General features: G+C 39.5%; 1 protein-coding gene across 8 annotated transcripts in view; it reads left to right on the top strand.

The window, feature by feature from the left end:
• Positions 1–20,244, top strand: part of Hecw2 (HECT, C2 and WW domain containing E3 ubiquitin protein ligase 2) — a 363,407-nt gene that overhangs the window by 247,437 nt on the left and 95,726 nt on the right. For all 8 annotated transcript variants that reach the window (XR_007349418.1, XM_048808215.1, XM_048808216.1 and 5 more), the window contains 6 exons: positions 2,823–2,923; positions 3,365–4,723; positions 5,805–5,900; positions 15,381–15,531; positions 16,222–16,325; positions 16,801–16,925. Coding sequence is in view for 7 of the 8 variants with exons in the window: in XM_048808215.1 (XP_048664172.1) it covers positions 2,823–2,923; positions 3,365–4,723; positions 5,805–5,900; positions 15,381–15,531; positions 16,222–16,325; positions 16,801–16,925 (1,936 nt within the window). In the remaining variant the exon portion in view is untranslated. The remainder of the gene's footprint in view (positions 1–2,822; positions 2,924–3,364; positions 4,724–5,804; positions 5,901–15,380; positions 15,532–16,221; positions 16,326–16,800; positions 16,926–20,244) is intronic.

The following is a 20,244-nucleotide window of genomic DNA, read 5'->3' as shown; positions in this document are numbered from 1 at the left end:
TATAACATATTTATCATTTAATTTATATAATTATAATCATGTAATTTACATAATATATATGACACTTGGTGGTGTCAATTTTATGTATGCCAGCAATAACAAACAAGGAAAAATAAAATCTCATGATTGAAAATGTTATTCACTTTCTGGCTTTTGATTTACTCTTTTAAAGAATTGAATATCCAGAGAATTACCAGTCCTGGATTCTATGTGTACTAGAAGCAAGTCCAACATGGATTCATAAAATATCAGAATCATGGATTATTTCTAAGTAGATTAAAATCACTGCAATGATACTACATATTAGCATATTAGCTGTTACATATAAATCTATATTCTGATATGATTATTGTTTTCCATCAAATAATTGATAGCTCTTGAAAAATGCTGTATTTGATTGGTTAGGCATTTGGTAGCATGCTGCTCTTTGAAATTGTTGAACTTTTACAGGGTGCAGTTGTAGAGGATGAGCTAGAACTCCTTACTAATAACCTATTTCAAGAATGTTTGTTTGAACATGACATTTACCAGAGCATGACTTCTGTTCCTTCCAAAAGGCATGTCACGCTCCTATGCTTTGTCAATTCCTCTGATTATGTTAGTAAGACACTGTCTTAGTGAGAATGTTTTTGCACTCATTTTTTCATAATAATATATAACACATTCTTTTATAATTATATAGGACAGTGAGAAACAGAATGAATCAGGGTGAGCAAGACCAGCACAGCTGCTGAATCCCTGGATAGGCACTCAGTGAATGGGGAAACTCTGGGCTCAGAATCTACAGTGAATAGGGAGGGTTCCCTGTACTTACAAGTTGAATAGTTGAGTATCTTGTCAGTTAAAATTCATTTTCCAAGTAAAAAAGTCTCACTTATTAATTAGTTTAATTCATATATGTATATATATATATATATATATATATATATATATACACACACACACACACATATGTTATTATATGTACATAATTATATATTACGTGCCTACTAAATGTCAAGCACTGTGTTGGGCATTGGAGAGGAGATAGTGAGCAAAACAGATAGATATAGCCTTTCCTTACAGTTCTTACAAATATTTATTTCCTAAATAAAACTCATCAGTTTTATAAATCTTCATCATTAACACTAACACTTTGCTTTTATTGATTGAGGAGTAGGAGGAGAGGAGGATTGATTTATTTTTAAACCAGAAATGATGATTTTATTTTTAAAGGACTGAGTCTCCAAAGAGATGGGTGAACAGCGAAGTTGAGAGCAGGTCCAACTCATGCATTAGTGGACAAATATCAAGCATTTCTGTGTGTTGGGCACTGTCTAAATATTGGGACAATAGTGGTGAAGAAAAGAAAAAGACATCCCTGTCATTATGCAGATAATAGTCATCATATAATGTTATTTGGATACTCTAAATGGCTTTGGACATACCTGTAGTGTCTAATAGTTGCAGACGCCTTTGCATTACTTTACAGAAGAAATTTTGTAAAGTACCAGTTTAAATAGAAAAAGCATTGATATTATTCAAATCAAGGTGGCCCACAAGGCAATATGTCATTATGATGTGTGATACTGAAACCGGTCTGGAATCACTGAGATGTATGTAAAATGAGGTGCAGTGACTGCCAAGGGGGGCTTCTGTGTCAGATGAATCTGTGTCTATTCCCAGGTCTGGCACTTAATAGTTGACTGGCTGCAACTTAGTTCCCTCCTCTAGAAAACAGGGCTACCATTACCTCTGGCTTGCTAGGAGAATGAAAAGAAATAATGCACATAAAGCCCTCAGCAGAGTAATACAGGGCACACAGTAAGACATCTGTATGGGAAATGAAACATCAAAGCATCAATCAAGAAAGTGAAATTATCACAATGTCATCTCTAGGCAAGAAAAAGAACTCTCTAAGAAAGTCTTGCTTTGAGATCAGAATAATTCATAAGAACTGAACTGGGATTTTTAACTTAATTTGTGTTCTTTTAAACAGACAATGCCTATTAGGAGTGTACTGAGGAAATAGAGAAGAACAGAGAAATTATGCAGAGTTATGCCATATAGCTGACTGAATACTCTAAACTGTCCAGTAATGCAGATGTTAGGCCGAGGCATTATGTTCTCCTTCTTAAATAGCCATTAGAGGGCAGTGTGAGAACAGAGATGGTATGATTTGATACTATCCCATTGATTATTTTTTAATGAAGAAAAAAAATCTAATTCAGAATAAGAGTTGCTTGCACTCAAGCAAATTAAGTAATTGCATTTGACTTCAATAAATAGACATGGTCTTGAAACAGACGGAGAATTTCATCCTTGAGGAAAGTGGCTAACCAAGCCTGGCAGCAAGGCTGGGCAAAAACTGGGCAAACCCAGTTGTGAATCCCTCCAGCACCATGTTGGGGACATGACCCCTCTGATCTTATAGTGACACATTCTCCAACCATCCCATCAGCATGGCTCAAAAGGTGCCTTGAGAATCAGTGATCTGCCAGGCTCCCTCACAGTGAGGGGCAACAGGTCCACCCCTACCTTTGCAGGTGAGGGAGGAGAGGTGAGTAGTCCATCTACTCATACCAGCTGGGTCTGCTGCCTGTGTATGGCCCTTTCCTGTGTTTCCATGTTGCTCTCTCCTAATAATTTTCTTTTCAACAAGGTTTCCTTTTATCTCTGGCTTTATAAAGTGTTCACATGGGCTATAATGTGCCTTATATTTTCTTTACTTGTGAGTCTGAAATTTTAAAGGAAAATACGTGGGATTTGGGGGTGCCTGTGGGAATAATGTGAAGGCTGACACCTGTGTAGTAAGGATGTGAGAACCATTTCTTCTCCTGCAGGGATCAGATGCTCAGCTACAACCTTGGAAGAAGGCTCCCAGCTGATCATGTGAGCGGGTACCTGCAGTTTAAAGTGGAAGTCACATCTTCTGTCCATGAAGGTGAGGTGCCTATACACATCCATAAACACTTGCTAAATCTTGCTCTGTGGGCAGTTGGCATTTGAACAGAATTGAGTTTGTGTTCTGTTCTGAAAATAAAATAGCTTTCAAATAATCATTTGAAATATGATAATCACCTGCTGAAGTTCTCAAAGCAGAGAGGAAAGCCTGTTTATCACAAAATGTCTCTTAGAATTTCACCTGCATTTTGAAACTAAGCAGCAGAATTTCTGCAGGAGTTAGCATATACATAACTCACATGTCAAACTCGCTACATGCTGTGTAGTCGGGAGTGTTGAAACTCAGCAAGTTGGTAATACCACCAAATGGCTTCAGTGGGATGACTGAATTCTTTGAACCAATTGGTCACGAGACAAAAGATTATGAAAAGTTCATTTGCTATTTCTAGTTCGTCTTTACAAATGCTGCTTTCTCATCCAGATGCGTCGCCAGAAGCTGTTGGTACGATCCTTGGAGTCGGTACTGTGAACGGAGATCTAGGAAGCCCGTCTGATGACGAGGACATGCCAGGGAGCCATCATGACAGCCCTGTTTGTGCTAATGGACCAGTGTCTGAGGAAAGTACTGCTGAGGGGACACCCAAGCATTCTTTCAGGACTAGTTCTACTCTGGAAATAGACACAGAGGATTTAACCTCTACTTCTTCAAGGACCTCACCTCCCAGAGGCCGTCAGGATTCACTCAATGATTATTTAGATGCTATCGAACACAATGGCCCTTCCAGGCCAGGAGCAGCAACCTCCTCTGAGAGGGCCATGGGAGCCTCTCCAAAACTAAGGAGTAGTTTTCCCACTGACACAAGACTCAGTGCAATGCTTCATATTGATTCTGATGAAGAAGACCATGAGTTCCAGCAAGACCTGGGTTATCCATCTTCCTTGGAGGAGGAAGGTGGTTTGATCATGTTTAGCAGGGCATCTAGAACTGATGATGGCAGCCTGACATCTCAGACGAAGCCAGAGGATGACCACCCCGTTGAAAATGAGGAAACCTCCCTGCACGAAGCAGCTTCCTTTGAGGATAAGCCAGAGAACCTTCCTGAGCTTGCAGATGGCTCCTTGCCCTCAGGCCCAGCCCCAGAGGAAAGCGAAACTGGCCCAGAGTCTCAACCCAGTGCTGACCAGGGCAGCACTGAGTTGTGTGGCTCTCAAGAGGTTGATCAGCCTACAAGTGGGGCGGACACGGGGACTTCTGACACATCAGGAGGGAGCCGAAGAGCCATCAGTGAGACCGAGTCCCTGGATCAGGGGTCTGAGCCGTCCCAGGTGTCCTCCGAAACAGAACCCAGCGACCCTGCCAGGACAGAGAGCGTGAGTGAAGCCAGCACCCGGCCTGAGGGAGAGAGTGACCTGGAAGGTGCTGACAGCTCCTGCAACGAGAGTGTGACCACACAGCTGTCCTCAGTGGACACTCGGTGCTCCTCCATGGAGAGTGCACGGTTTCCCGAAACCCCAGCCTTTTCTTCTCAGGAAGAGGAAGATGGGGCCTGTGCAGCAGAGCCCCCCAGCAGTGGCCCTGCTGAAGGGTCTCAGGATCCCATATGCACTCCGGGTTCTTTACCTGTGGTACAGGTGCCCAGTGGGGAGGAGGAAGGGCCAGCGACAGATTCAGCCACATTACCTGACCAGGAGGAGCTTGGGGAGGTCTGGCAGCGGAGAGGGAGCCTAGAGGGAGCTGCTGCTGCTGCCCCTGAGAGCCAGCCCCAGGAAGAAGGTGATGCTGGGGATGCCCAAGGCGCTTGTGAAGGGGCCACTGCCCAGGAGGAGGGCGCTACTGGAGGTAGGATGCAGGAGACTCAGTGCTTGGAGAGAAGTTGTGTTGTTTTCCCCTCAATGCAAATTATATTGCAGTTGCATATGACCTGAATTCCTCGTTGTGGGGTTCTGGAGTTAGCAAAAGGAATGAGAAGGGAAAGAGGGGGAAGATCAAAAATGGAACCAGAAAGAGCTGGAAACAAGGGAACAAATGTATGGGCATTTGTTAGGCCTCAGTTCTAAATCAGTATTTATTATTATTATTATTTAATACATCTTCTGTGGCTAAAATAAGAGACCTGGCAAACAACAGGTTTCAAACTTAAATAATGAATTTCTAATGGGTCCTGATACAAAACCAAATAGACTGGCAGTTTTGACCTAGTATAATCTACAGAGGTTATTAGGAAAACCTAAGTCATACCCCCTTCATAAAACCTCAGAGCAGCAGGTTAGTATGTGCTTTGCATCAGTTTTTGTTTTTTTGTCCTGTATAGCATAAGAGATGTCAATCAAGTTAGGTGATACATTCTGACACTTGAAGCACAAGCCAGTGTCTGAAGACGCAAATTTAGACATAAAATTTGCATTGAATCTCAGTGAATGTGGCTCTCTAGAATGATTCTTTTATAATGTTTTAATAGAGATGCATTAAAAAGTTAAAGGGTAATTATTTCATATGCCAAAATAAGATAGACTCAAATTAGCATGGTTTTCTTATTCTATAATTAATTTTTCTACCTAAATTATTTCCTCTTTCTCCTATTTTATTTTTGCTTCTTTCATTATCTGGTGGCCTTTTTGTACCCTAAAGCATTAGTGCATGAGCAGAGCAGAAGCCAGGTGAGTGGAGGAGGAGGAGGGGGACAAAGGAGGAGAAATGTATGCGAGGACATTGCTTTAGAGGCCTGTTCCGAGCACTACCTCCTTTTTATTCTCTTTTTTCATTTCTTGATTCTCATATGAGAAATGAGACTACAGAAAGATCAGCCTCAGGATTGATGTTAGGTTTTTTTTTTTTTTTTTTTTTTTTTTTTTTTTAATTAAGACTGTTTAACACTGAGAGTGAAAGCAATACCTAGGTAACTTTGTACCTTTAATCTTAGGTTCTCAAGCCAATGGTCACCAGCCCTTGCGGTCACTACCTTCAGTGCGCCAGGATGTCAGCCGGTACCAGAGGGTGGATGAGGCTCTCCCACCAAGTGAGCAGCTGTTGACTAAATGGTCCATCTTAATCACAGGGTACAAGGGACACAAGCAGATCCAATCCATGGGTCCTAGGGAGGCAGGAGTCTTAGGGTTGCTCCTTGGCAGGGTGATGTAGTCTGGAAAATGCCATGCCCTGACTCTCTTGGGCCTCATTCTGTTGAATGAAAAGACAGCTGGGGGAAAAGTAAACACTGCACTGCCTGTGGAGTAAAAACTGTAATCATGGAAGTAAGATCCAGAAATATTGGGCAATTGGGTGCATAATAGAATCTTTAAAAATTATGCCTAATAGCAGCATGAATTTTCATTCAGTTAGCAGACAAATAGGTCCAGTTTCTTAGAAAAGCCTCATTCTGTGTAATATATTGCCTTTTTGTTTACTTCCATCTTTTTAAAATAATTAAGCACAAGATTCTGATGTCTTCCCTTAGGGATATGAAAAGAAATGTTATTAATCTCAGAAATTAGCCTCCTGTTTTGGGGCCCATGACAGTTATCTGGGGATTTAAAAGATGTTTCATTTCTTTTACTTTCAGGAGACACTTAGCACTTACAGGAGAGATGGTTGAGGATTAGTGGTGCTAGGAAATAGTTACACAGTCTGCATTCAAGTGCCAGGCATAGTCTGGAAAAAATTTAAACTCAATTTAAATTTCTAGAGTCCCTTAAAGTAGTGTTGTTCTGTGAAACCAATGCATTTTGAGGAATAATTATACAGATCAGTAAATACTGTGTGTAAGAAAACATTAGAAAGTATACCCTTAGCTTTGTTGCTTTTCTCTTCTTATTCACCCTCTTCTCTGCTCACACATCTTATGTGGGATCGTGGCAAGAGCTTCGACTGTGTATTTTGAAAATGGTGAGATGTAAGAAGAGGAGGTCATGAATTTAAAGGGCCAAAATACTGAATTCATTCTTAGTTTTGGAGAAGCTAACAAAAGAGATAAACAGTACTATACGTTTTTTTCAAAAATTGGCTTAATCCTTTTGAAATTCTGTTGTACCAGATCCTTCCCTTGTTTGTACATTTGGATCACTAAAACCTATTATTCATAGAAAACCTATTTTTAAAATATATATTTTTAAAATATATTTTAAAAAATAGAACAAGGGGCTGGGATTGTGGCTCAGTGGTAGAGTGCTTGCCTGATATGTATGAGGCACTGGGTTTGATTCTCAGCACCACATATAAGTAAATTAATAAAATAAAGATTTATCAACAACTAAAAAAATATTTTAAAAAGTAGAACAAGAGATTAATTAATCATTTGTCATCTGAAGCAGGTGGAGGGACAAGGAATGAAAACTTCCTATAGTTTACTCTGGGAGAAAAGATTAGAGTCAGGAAAGAGGAATATTCCTGGGAGACATTTAGGTATAATTGGAGCAAAATGAATTGAGAACATGAGGAAGAGTTCTGAGAGAGCTTTGTTTGTATGTGTATGTAGATTAATAGTAACCAGAGTTTCTGGAGGCAGGACAAGGAGACAGCATTGCACAAGTTCATCCATTAACAGCATCCCCCTAATCACATTGATTGCTCTAATTTTTGCTGGACATAATTTTGGTCTATAGGTTGTATTCAGTGAGGATAGCGACTTGCTTGCTGAAATGGTGACCACCACTTATGATATCTCAATCTGTTTTTTTTTAAATACTGATAATTATAGATAAAATCCCTCTTGGTATTTCTTCTTTGCAAACAATTGGCAATTCATTTCAATAAGTTCATATGTTCCCAAGTGAGAATAATTTAATGGTCCATTCTATTTCATAAGTGACAGATGAATAGGCAGACAAATCCCAAGACGTGTCCCCCTTGTTCAGTGGTTTTCAGTGGTGCCCCCTAGTAGGGGGCACTTGGAGTCTATGGACTGTCTTTTATCATAACAGTGTTTGCAAAGAGTTGCTGGATTTAGTGGCTGAGCCCTCCTGCAATGATGGGACAGTCTGACACAACAAAGAACTGTCTTGCCCAGAATTCTAACATAATTCATTCTTGCCCATTGAGAAATATGCCTCAGCCCTGATTTATTTAGTACTCAATAAATGATGCTTTTTTTTGTAAAATATAACCAGAATTTTTATATTTTAAAAACTCAGAACTGAAAATGCCTTCCTCTAAAAATGAGATTAAATACACACACACACACACACACACACACACACATTGGAGGAGCAAGCAGTTTGCAAATTTGAGGATTTATGGATTTATACAATTGAGGTAGGTAGGTTACAAAGTAGGGTCTGAGTGTACCTGATGACTGTTGGGCTCCGTCCCCTATTCCCATGTGTGTCTCATCCTTTCTACAGTCTGTTTAATCCCTTGACTGCCCTCACTAGTTGTCTGTCCCCACTCCAGCTACTCTGCCTTCCTTTTCTGGCCAAGCACTCCATTGCCACCTCTGACCTGCCTTGTCCTACAGCTGTGACATCTGCATTCCTCTGTGTCTTTTGCCTTCTGCAGCTCAGCTGAGGGGCATCTGGTTGGAATGTGCAGATTGGTCCATCTCTTAAATGACCTCACTGAATTATTTTAAGGCTAACAGCTCTACTTTTTAAAAGAAGTATTTCTTATAGTAACTCAAATTTGTGAAGTACTATTTTACACTTCGATAAAGCACTTTCACATGCTTTCTTTTTTGTTCGGATAATTTTGTGAAATAGATCAAGCTTATACATAATTTATGGATTGATGCGTGGAAGTCAGCTAATCGGATTGCTCGATTTTATATATGAAGCTCAGATGAATTAAGGAATTTATTTAAGATCCCATGCTAGTCAAAGTTGAGGCAGTTTCAAACATTGCTTTTCCTGCAACAGGTAGTCTGATCTGAGATTGGAAGGGAAGGGGCTGTTGTGTGAGTAGGTGAATGTAGATTCTGAAAGTCTGCATAGAAGCAAAGGAGTGGTATGTGATTTATTTGATACCAGTGACATCTCAAATCAGACAGCTTGGGGATTTCACTGAAACTTCACTATGGTGTTCTACTTTGAGGTCAGACCAAGAAAGCCTCTGCACATGCTCAGCTTTCTTCTCTTACAGGATGGGTTTAGGCAGCAGGAACCTCCCTGGGGAAGCCCCTCACCCGCAAGAGCAGTCGCAGTGACTTTGTGAGCCAACATTGGGTCCTGTCAGATTTTCCCTGTTCAGTGTCTGTGTCAGGATGTGTGACCTTTTTCTTTCTGTGCCAGTCACTGTCCATACCCTCAGGACAAACTACAGAAGCAGTGTGCTTTGAGCTTGGGTAGCCCCCAAACTTGATTTTTAGAAATTATTCCTCACTATTCTTGTTGTTGTTATTGTTATTTTAATATATTTTCACTTTAAAAATATTTGCCATAACATATAGTGAGGAAACTGTCCAGCAAACTTATGCTTCTCTCTGACAATTCAACGCCCCAATTAAGAGGATTCGGTGGTGGTCCTGGCTTTGCCACTTCAGTCCTATAGCTGATCACGTCAGAGTAACACTTAGTTCCTGAGCTTCTGTTTGAATTCTTTTTATCTAAAGCAGGATTTTCTTGCTTGTTTGCTGCTTCTTGCAGTCTCATTTCTCCTATCTCAGGATTGGGGACAGATCTTAGATTTGGTATCAACTGCTCAGCTGTGGGAATGATTTTCCAGTTGATCCTCCAAATCTCCCTCCCACCTTAGGCCATGAGCATTCACTGTGACCTCGTGGGCCATGTACCTATAACCACTGGTCAAGAGATGTTCTCATGATTCATAGACAATAAGAAAGGCCAGGCCTTGGAGGAGGGCTGGCTCTGTCCATAGTCTTCCAAGGAGATAGTGTGGACCTGAATGTGAACTGAGCACAAATTCCAAGACGTGCAGCCCTTGTTCAGTGGTTTTCAGTGGTGCCACCCAGTAGGGGACATCTGGGGTCTGTACCTTTCATCATAACAGTGTTTGTAAGGCCTGGTAGAACATTATCAGCATGACAATTTTGGGTTTTTTAGTATTAAGGGAAAAAAAAAAAAAAGAGCCCTCCCAGCCCCTCTGAAAAACTGTCTTCTTTTCCTCTTATTGACTCCAGTGTACTTATAACCGAACCCCCTGCTGCACTAGAGACGATGTGGATTATTGTGTAAGTGTTTTTTCCCCAGAAGGATAGTTTTTCTAGGAATAGGAATGGATTCAGGATGAACACTCTGCATTGGTGAGCTCTGATAGGATCCCAGCATGGTTGCTGGATTATGCATAGGATGTGTAGGCCTGGAAAAATACAGGGAGACATTTACCACCTCTTTGTGATTGCATACTTTTGTGATTTTTAAAGCATCCTTCAAAATGAAAGCCTGAAAGTAGACAGCAAATCCGAAAAGTGTAATTAATCCTCGAGTTTCAACTGTTTTTAGGGCCAGGGGTTCTTAATCTCTAGAGATTAAAATTGAGTTTGAAGGAAAACAAACTGATGCTCTTAAACTAAAAAGCTACTTGCTTAAAAATTAAAGAATAAGGGACAAAATATTCAGCTACCTGAACTTTTAAAACGTTTTCCTTCAAATAAAATATAGCAGAAAATAGCACATTCAGCCTCCTGAATATTTTCCAACTGAACATACCTATACAACCAAACAGCACATCACCAGCACCCTAGAAATCCCCTTTGGTCCCTCTGCCAGTCACTAACTCCCCCTGATGGGAAAGAGACCTACCATCCTGACTCCTCAATCATGTTTTGTTTTTTTGCACTTTAAATAAGTGGAATCAGACTTACTTGAGTGTTAAAATAACAACAGCAAAGAAATCTTTTAAACACAACCATCTGTCATCTATCACAAAGTTTATATTTTTCCTTCAAACTAATTTATTATGGTTGTACCATCTTGCCATTTTGGTGATCATACCATACTTTTATAATTTTCTCATAGTGGACTTATAAATGTAACCATTCAGGATTGGGGTTTATTAAGTCCACTATAACCAATTTAAGCCTCCACCCATAGTCCTCTCTCCCCCTTGATTGATACAGTTCATTGGCTTCCCCTGATATATATGGAGCTCATTCCCTTTGGCCATTGGCCTTCCTCCCCATCTCCCCATTTGCTGAGATAAATTTACATCTCATCTGATCACTCTCAGGGTGGTCCAGTGGAGACCAAAGTCCAGTTTGAGAGAGTGGGAAAGAGGATGATGACAAGAACAGAAGGATCAATAGTACAACCCTGCCCCCTTCCCACACATGTTGATTCTAAAAGCTCTTAAGACCTTACCTGCCCCACCTGCCTCTGTGCCCTGCCTAAGGAATCAGTGCTATGGCGGTGGCCATGGAGAGAGTTTTACCAGCTTTCTAAATCTCAGATTTCCTCTTACTGTCTTAACTGTTTAGAGTGGAGTATTTATATTTAAGTTTCAGGATGTCAAAGAGGCCACTTGTTCCTAGATTTTAATGTGGGGTACTTAGGCTGAAGTTTAGCTTCTTCTGAACCCACATCTCATGACCTCTAAGAAATCTAGCATTAGCTCCATGGGTTTGTTCAGTAAATTAGCTACAGTAATAAGTGCTTATTAACATATGCCAGTGTTTCTCAAATTTTAAGTGTTCTAGTTTTTAGTTTTAGTTTAAAATTTTAGTTTTCTCAAAGTTTAGTTTAGGAATCATTTGGAAAGGTTAAAAAGAAAAGTGAGTCCTCTATTCAGAGTCTGAATCTGAAGATTGTAGTGTGTCCTAGGAATCTCCACTTTTATTGATCCTCAAAGAGATTCTCATATGTTTTCCAAGTCCCCCTGTACCTTGAGAATAATTTCTCTAGATAATAAATTTCAAATTCTATTATTGCCATGAATCTCTTTATGTAAATAAAATCTTATGTGGAATGCCAGTGTACACCACAGATCATATTGGGGCTTCTGTGGCTAAAGTAGGGTTGGTGAGTGGTTCCAGTGTCCCTCCACTCAACGTTCCAAAAATGCTAGACCTGTAAGGCTTAGTTAATTAGAGTTTAGTTTAGAAATTCTAACCTCTACAAAAGACATACGAGGTGATACTAAGATATTGCTGGGCCCTTATTGAACCTAATGTAAAAAAGTGTGCATCATTTGCTAGATTATAGCATTTTAGAACTGGAAGGGGCCTTAGATAATGTTTAAATCTGGACTCTAATTTTCAAAAACTGTGGTCTGTAGGGGCTGAGGTTGTGGCTTAGCAGTAGAGTGCTTGCCTAGCATGTGTGAGGCACTGGGTTTGATCCTCAGCACCACATAAAAAATAAGTAAATAAATAAATAAAGATATTGTGTCCAAATACATATATATAAACATACTGTGGTCTGTAGAGTTGTAGTAACTTTTTGAAGTTCATATAGTATTATGTGTGACAAGACATGGTCAGAAACCAGGGTTTTTAATCTCTCAATTTGGTGCATCATCCTAATCCACCCACATACACCAATAAAATGCTCTTGGTCTCACAGCACCCTGATTGTGTATTTTTACAATGTACAATCAGGATAAGAAAGTGTTAAGATCCCTGTTGTCTTTCTTTACCTATCTGAGTTTAGCATGGTTTCTTTCAAAAAAGCTTTGATTCTGTAAAATGACTTCTCGTGTGAAGAACAACCAGGCCCAGTAGAGCAGAGAGACTTTAACCCAGAGACCCAGGAGGGGAGTCTGGGAGCCCTGCCAGGAGCCTTCCAGTCCCTGGCCGGGTGTGAGGAAGTGGAGAGGACCAGCTGAGAGGGAGATACCTGGGAGGCACATCATTGCTTAGAGCTCGGCTAGCCACACTCCATGCCCATCCCTGGCCCCTACCAGCTTCTTCCTCTGTGAAGTAGAGGCCAGAACATGAATTCCCTGAGGTTATTTGAGAATTAAAGAAAGTTCTATGATTATTATCCTCCTTATTATCTCTAGGGGACAAGTTGGAAAACACAGCATCTTTTCCTACTTAATAAAAAGAAAATAACATTTAAAAATACGTTGCTAGTTTTGAGAAGATGAGAAAGTTCTAGAGCTAAGTGGTGGGAACAGTTGCCTGGCAACAGAAATGCCCTCGAATTATATGCTTAAAAATGGCTAAAATGTTAAATTACATATTATGTATATTTAACCACAATAAAACCATGCAAATATAAAAAAAGAAAGATGTATAAGATATTAGAGCAATTATACCCTTCAAAATAAGTGATAGGTACAACAGAGGCCTAATCCTCCCACAGGCACCTCTCTTGATTTGCCTGGATGGATGGGTATTGATCACTTGGGTAGGAATGAATATGCAGTTCATCAGTAAGCCAACAGCACAATAGTCTTTATACATCCAATGCCAAACACCCGCTTGGAGTCAGCAATATAGAATTTGTTTTTATGGAGACTTAAGTAGCAGCATCAATTTGAAGATATGATATTTGATAGGGATAGTCTTAACATATATTCAACATCCCATGTTCTTAGAAAGCAAACTTTTGGTCCTATTATCTCATTCATTCTATTGCACATAGAAATATCTTTACTGAAAAACAAGTTAAAAGTTATCTCTGGCTTTTGTAGAAGGGGAATACAAGAAACATTTTTATAACATTACACCATTTTAAATCATTTGTTCCTTTATTATATGCTACGTGCAAGGGAACAGTGGTGAATATATTTAGAGAACCTGTCCCCAAATCCCTTATTTTGCTACCCTTATAGCGCTAAACAGGCTACATCCACATCTTGTTTGGTAAATCCTGTTTAGTTACTTCCAAGAAAAAGTTCCATCTGTGAATTTTTTTTTAACTTTCTTTTGTCAGGAAATGGAAAATATGTAGCAATGTGTTTTCTTTTCTGCCTTAACTGCCAAAAAATTTAGAGCCAGAATTTAGTAATAACCTTATCTAAGACACTTGGCAGCATTTCTTTCTGTTTCCTTTAGTTTGCTTCTGTTCTTTTTTTTTTTTTCTTTAATTTCGAATTGACCTATTCTATGTTTTTAAAATTAGGAGCTACTCTAAACATTCTTGTTGAAGGAATGATCATTTGTTTTCATGTGAACTTGATTTGACATAGTGTGTGCATGTATTATCCTGGCTCTAATGAGACAAAAATGAGATGAAAGTAATTCACTCTTGAAATCTATGAGATGGGAAGCATGCAAAGGGCTTTGGAGTATGGTTTCTGGAGATGCTTTCATGTCCTTACATTTGTCAGGGAAGCACAGGCTATATATGAGGTCTTTTGGAAATGTCCTATTGATGGGATGGTAGCTATGCTCTAGATTTTCAGATATGAAGGGCAGGTTTGTTGGGAGCGTGTTACCTTGGCGCGTCAGTGGCTTTGAGTTATTGTCATCTGTGTGGTGCTATTCATTGGTCCAATTTTTCTTTCTTTTGCTACTTGTCATACATTACGGTGTGCTGAGATCAACAAAGATATCTTTCAACTCCCAGCTGAGGTAGTGATCCTCAGGGGCAGTCCTGTGCGGCTGGTATCTCTCTTGCAAGTCTTCTCGACCCTAAGGACATTGTCAAAATACATGTTTTATGTATTTCTAGAGCAAATGATAAGTGAGGTGATCATGTGGAGATTTTTGAGATAGAGTTCTCAGGAGAAAGTGTATATTAATTAAAAAATATATAAAAATATAAAGAACTTCCCTCGTTAAAGACTAGATTTCTGCTCTTTTCATGTTTCCTGTTTGAATTTCCCTTTCCAAATGCAATAAGTTCCAAACATTTGCCTTCTGAGAAGACAACTCATGCTCTGTGCATTTAAATGAGGGAATGGCCTCCTAGAGAGTCACAGAGGTGGGATGTCTAGCCCTGAAGACTGGTCTGCTCTGTTTTTACTGAACATGTACTTATGTATTTTTGTTGGCAGAGACTAACACTCTTAATGTGATTGCTTAACATACAATTAAATAATCTTTAAAAAACTTGTATTTATTTTAGGTTGGAGGGAAGAAATTGTCCTTGCTCTAAAAATGTGTTCATCTTTGGGAAAGTGCAAATTGAAGTGTATAGATAATGATACTGTTTGATCACTGGGCTAGCAGTAATTAGCTACTTTTCTTCTGAAGACTAAATTGACTACAGTTGTGTGTAAATTTATACATGGAAGTTTCCAGTTTGAATTTTTTTTTTAATCTAACCTAGAAAAAAAATTGAGAAAAATCAGGTTTGGTTGAAAATAAACACCAATACCAATTTTGATGTGACAGTTGAGAATATTAGGATGCAAACATGTACTTTTAAAGTACTGATGTTCATATATGAAGGACAAGAACTATGGGCAACTTTGAAAAGATTCTCTACATTTAGAGGTTCTTTAGGAGATTTGTATTATACACACAGGGTAGACTTAATAACCAGTAACAACAGTTTCTTAAGTGGACTGGGGAGAAATGCTGGATTACACAGTGAGGTATATGTCATTAGCCCCAAATTATACCATGTCAGAGAGAGAGAACTTGAACTTAATGAACCACATTAGTGGCCCCAGCTCCTCCTCCTAATGCCTCTCCTCTCCGTGCCTTGCTGCTGTTTAGACTGGGAGGCGCGCATTGACAGCCATGGCAGGATCTTCTATGTGGATCACGTAAACAGAACCACAACGTGGCAGCGGCCGACAGCTCCCCCAGCCCCACAGGTGCTGCAGAGATCTAACTCCATACAACAAATGGAGCAGCTCAACCGGCGGTGAGGATGCATGTTTTTGCTATTAAACGTTTGTCTTGTGGTTGGGTTTTACCTGGTGCAAAGTATGAGACACAGCTGTCTCTTTCATCTCGGGGTGTTCTGGCATTAAAGTATAGCTACAACCTCTTTTAATTCATAGACTACACTGGACTTTTTTTGGTGGTGGAAAAAAAAAACCCACATATGTACACACATTGGAAATAAATAGTAATGACCCTTTTAGACAACCCACGGCTATTGTTTTTTATTAAACAGAACATATGTGTTTAGAATTTGAAGCCAAATACCTTTTCTAATCTTGAGAATCTTCCTTTGTGGTGCATCTTTGTTATCAACCTCTGTTTTTTCAATCAGCCATTTTTTTTTTCAAGAACTAATTACAGTGAAACATAAAGCTGTTCTTTCCTTTAGCAATATAGGAATTTAGTTTTCTTTGGTGAAGGGCCACAATTTTCTTTTAAGTTTTATTAATTTGTTAGGGAAATGTTTCACAAACAATAGACAGAAAAAATACAATGCATTGAAATTTACTTAAACAATGGATGGTCCACAGGGTCAGGGAACGGGAACCTGGGGAGGACTTAAGTGAATATGAGAAAGAAGGTAGTGAAAACTTTGAGGCTCGGGGGGAGCAGTTGGGTCCCACCTTTTCAAGGCTGCTGGAATGTAACTATAGACTCATGATCTTAGTTATCAGAGCATCCGCAGAACCATGACTAATGAGAGGCCTGAGGAAAATACCAGTGCTATTGATGGGGCCGGGGAGGAAGCCGACTTTCACCAAGCCAGTGCAGGTAAGAACCTTGGGTTCGTTGGATTTTATAGACTCATAAAAGTAGGAAATAAATGACTAAGAATTTCCCAGGATATGAGCTTTTCTTGAGAACTCTTGATCTTCAATAAAATCTGATAACCCAACTCAAAAAAAAAATTACCACAAACCCCTTCAAATACTTTACCTTTTATTAGTACTATGAAAAGAATCACAAATAGAATATAAATTACCATAGTCTCTGAATCTGTGGGATAGTGGGAGAGGAATCTGATCATTTTGAAAGAGTCTAAGAATGCATTAAAGTGGATTCAATTTAGTTTTAGTGTAATTGAGAACAGTTGGGTCTTATGTATGAATTTATATTAAGGAAAAAAAGAAGTGTTGGGGGGTTGAAGTAACAGCAGATGATAGAGGTATTGTTTGGTTCTTATGAAACACAGATTGAAGTGAACAGAACAATTTCCTTGAAAGCCTTTGTGGTCTGTCCTGTCCAGATTTCCGCCGGGAGAATGTCCTGCCCCACTCTACCTCCAGATCCAGGCTCACGTTGCTGTTACAGTCTCCCCCTGTGAAGTTCCTCATCAGCCCAGAGTTCTTCACCGTGCTGCATTCTAACCCTGTGAGTAGCAAATCTGGAGGAACGTGCTGGGAAAACAACTGGTCAGAGAAACCTGTGCTCACTTATGTAATGAGAGTAAGAATAACAGCCAGTGATCTGAGCACTTCACTGCATGTTTTAACCCACTTAGTCCAAAGTATCCTTGTCTTGCTGCTTTAACAACAAGACAAAACAGAAAGCCCTGAAATCGAGGGGCTTAGGAACAATGAAAATTTATCTTTCACAGTTCTGGACGGTGGTAAGTGTAGGCTCTATGTGCTGGCCAATTTGGTGTCAAGTGAGGGCTCATTTCCTGGTTCACAGACAGGACCTTCATGCTGCTTCCTCACAGTGTGGAAGGGTTGAAGGTCTCTTTTTGGGTTTCTTCACTAATTCCACTCATGAGGATTCTACCCTTATGCCCATCACCTCTTAGGCCATCTCCCCTTCCCTCTCCTAAACCATTATGTTGGTGATTAAGGTTCAACATATGGATTTTGGGGGACACACATATTTAGACCATACCAGAACGGTCATTCCATAAGTCTCTCAAGGCTAAGGGAATGGCTTGCTGAAGACATTAGGTAGAGGAAGTATGTTGTAGTGGCATGTAGTGACCTAGGATGAGGGAAACGTTGCCCTTAGAAGCCCAGCTGGACATAACCCATTTGTCATGGCATGAATTAGAAAGAGCCTGGGGCAAGGAGGTAAGGAAATAGAGAGGAAGGGAATGAACGGCATGGCACCAGAGGAATCACAAGCAAACTTGGCAAGACTTGGTGGGGATTGTATAGATAGAATAGAAACTGAAGGTGACCCTGAATATTAATAATACACATAAGTAATAAATAATAATAATAATATGGAAAGTTAGAATGAGGGATTGCTTAGAGGAATGGAAGGAGAACATATCAGATTTAACAAATTATATATCCTTGGAAAAACAGATGAGACTATGGGAAACGTAGAAGTTAGCATAGTCATAACACCAAGAGTTCTGAGTGAGGTCATTAGGATGTCCATATTTTTTGATGTTAATATATTTCTATCTTACTTCATTGGCTTTGCTTTATAAGCATCTGCCTGGTTTTACTCATCATTATCTCTGGGTTTATAGGTTTAGCTTGGAACAAAGACGTTTGGGGTCGAGGGTGACAATGGCTAGCACACTGGCTGTCCTTGTATCATGTGAGAGGAGTTAGACTGGCCATACATGCCAACAATGGATTCCCTTTTATGTATGGGTGCTGAGCTGAGTCCTAAGGACACAGAGATCAGAGCAGGCATGGGCCCTGGGATCTCAGACTTGAAAAAACATCACAATGCCATGATCAGAGTTATGAGTGTAGTGATGGAAAGCTGTAGAAGACATGCTGGAGTGAGTGATTAACTCCGAGGGGAAAGCACACACAAGGAGCCATAGACAGGTTTGCATCTGAAATAGGTTTTAATGGCTGGACTGGAGCTTGTCCTTGAATAATATGGGCAAGAGCACTCTAGGTAGAAGGGAAAAGTACTTTACGGAACAAGATATTCAGGACACTGCAGGACTGTCTTGATAATTATTAATTACAGAAGCACAGAAATTGGATTAGCAGTTTAAAGCCAGTTTGGTGTTGTTGATATGTTGAAAGCATAGGACATTGGAAAAGTCAGCCTTGAGGGTGGAAAGGTGAGCAGAAGCCAGAGCACACAAAACTAAACTCGTGTACTCGTGTCTAGGAGGTAACAGACTTTTTTACCAAGAAGGAAGGGCTAACATTTAGGGTTGTCACTCAACACAAAGTATCATGGTATAGTGAGAAGAGTTTTGGATTTGGAGTCAGAGAGTAAGGCTTCCCTTTGTTCATTTGTTTTATCATTTCAGTCAACCTATATTTATTAAAAGTCTGTGATTTGGTATATTCTAGATTGTGGAGTTATAATTGTAAATAAAATAGAGTGATAGATAACAGATGAGTGAATAAAAAAGAATAATTAAGATGAGGCATCATAGCCTGAGGCAACTGGAGTGGTACACTGGAATAGAGCACTTGGGCAGAAACTGTTTCAGATGTGAGGAGGGCGATGGGGTATAGGAAGGCGACAGGCAGGCCTCCCCAGGGATCCTAGGAACATTCAAGCTGTCATAAAATGTCAAGAAGCCAGTATGGTAAAGGCCTGTGAGCAGAACCTTCTTTGCTAAAAAAGAGCTGTAGTTTGCAGGCAGGAAGGAGTTTGAGGGGCATATAATAATCTCAGATAACTGAGTGGGGATACAGAATATAAAGCTTACATGATCTGGCAAGGAATTTGGACTTTAATATAAATAGATTTCATTCTAAAATTGATTCCTCTATGTAGGTGATTTAGATTTCTAGAAAGTTCTAGCTACTTTGGGAGAATGGGTAATAAAGTGCAAACCTGGCTTTGGAAAGACAGGTGAAAAGGATTTGTGAGGAGATGTAGAAGTGGCTTGGACCAGTGCAGTATCAGTAGACACTGAGACAAGTAAATGAACATGTGATGTGTTTTGGATGGAGGGCTGACATTATGGTAATAGGCTGGAGTGTAGGGATAAGAAAGCATCACATAAAAATAAATAAATAAAATAAAGATATTGTGTCCAACTACAACTAAAAAATAAATATTAAAAAAAAGAAAGAAAAAGACTTTAGGAAGGAGCAACTGATTGTATGATAATATTCCAGGGTTTGTTGATAAATGTTTGTTGATAAATATGTGCATATGTATATATGTATATGCATTTCTCTTTAAAAATATATACACATATATATCAACTATAAAATTTATCTATATAAAGGAAATATAGTGTACAGTTTATAAGTAAAAGTAAAATATGCATAGAATGCTTTTGTTGATTTTCCCCACTATTGTATCAGTAACCAACCTACAGTGGTAATGGTAATTGATTAACGGTTTAGTTCCAAGAGGGATGCTTTTGTTTTCATTAATGAGTAGGACAACAGTGAAACAAAGAAAACAGGGAAATAGGGAAGTCATACTCTTGTCAATGAGGTCAGCACCTTCTTTGTTGAGCCAGATAATAGTTTTTGAATACTGGACCTGTGTTTCTTCATTTTGTGGGTGTGAGATATTCACAATGTAACAGCATGATTTGAAGTTTAGTTTGCATTAGTAGCATTTTATTTTCTCCATCGATTTCTAAGTCAGAAAAAGGCAACCAATTTTATTCTCTAAGGATCAGAGAGTAAATATTTTAGGTGTTTAGACCAAGGACAATATGTAAACACAGGGATCTGGCTGTGTTCCAATGATACTTTGTTTACAAACACAGTCAGGCTGATCTAAACAGCCTACAAAACAATACATCAAGCCC

The sequence above is a fragment of the Marmota marmota genome, unplaced genomic scaffold, assembly GCF_001458135.2.
Source record: "Marmota marmota marmota unplaced genomic scaffold, marMar, whole genome shotgun sequence".
NCBI classification, from domain to species: Eukaryota; Metazoa; Chordata; class Mammalia; order Rodentia; family Sciuridae; genus Marmota; species Marmota marmota.
This window is presented reverse-complemented; position numbering and strand designations above follow the sequence as displayed.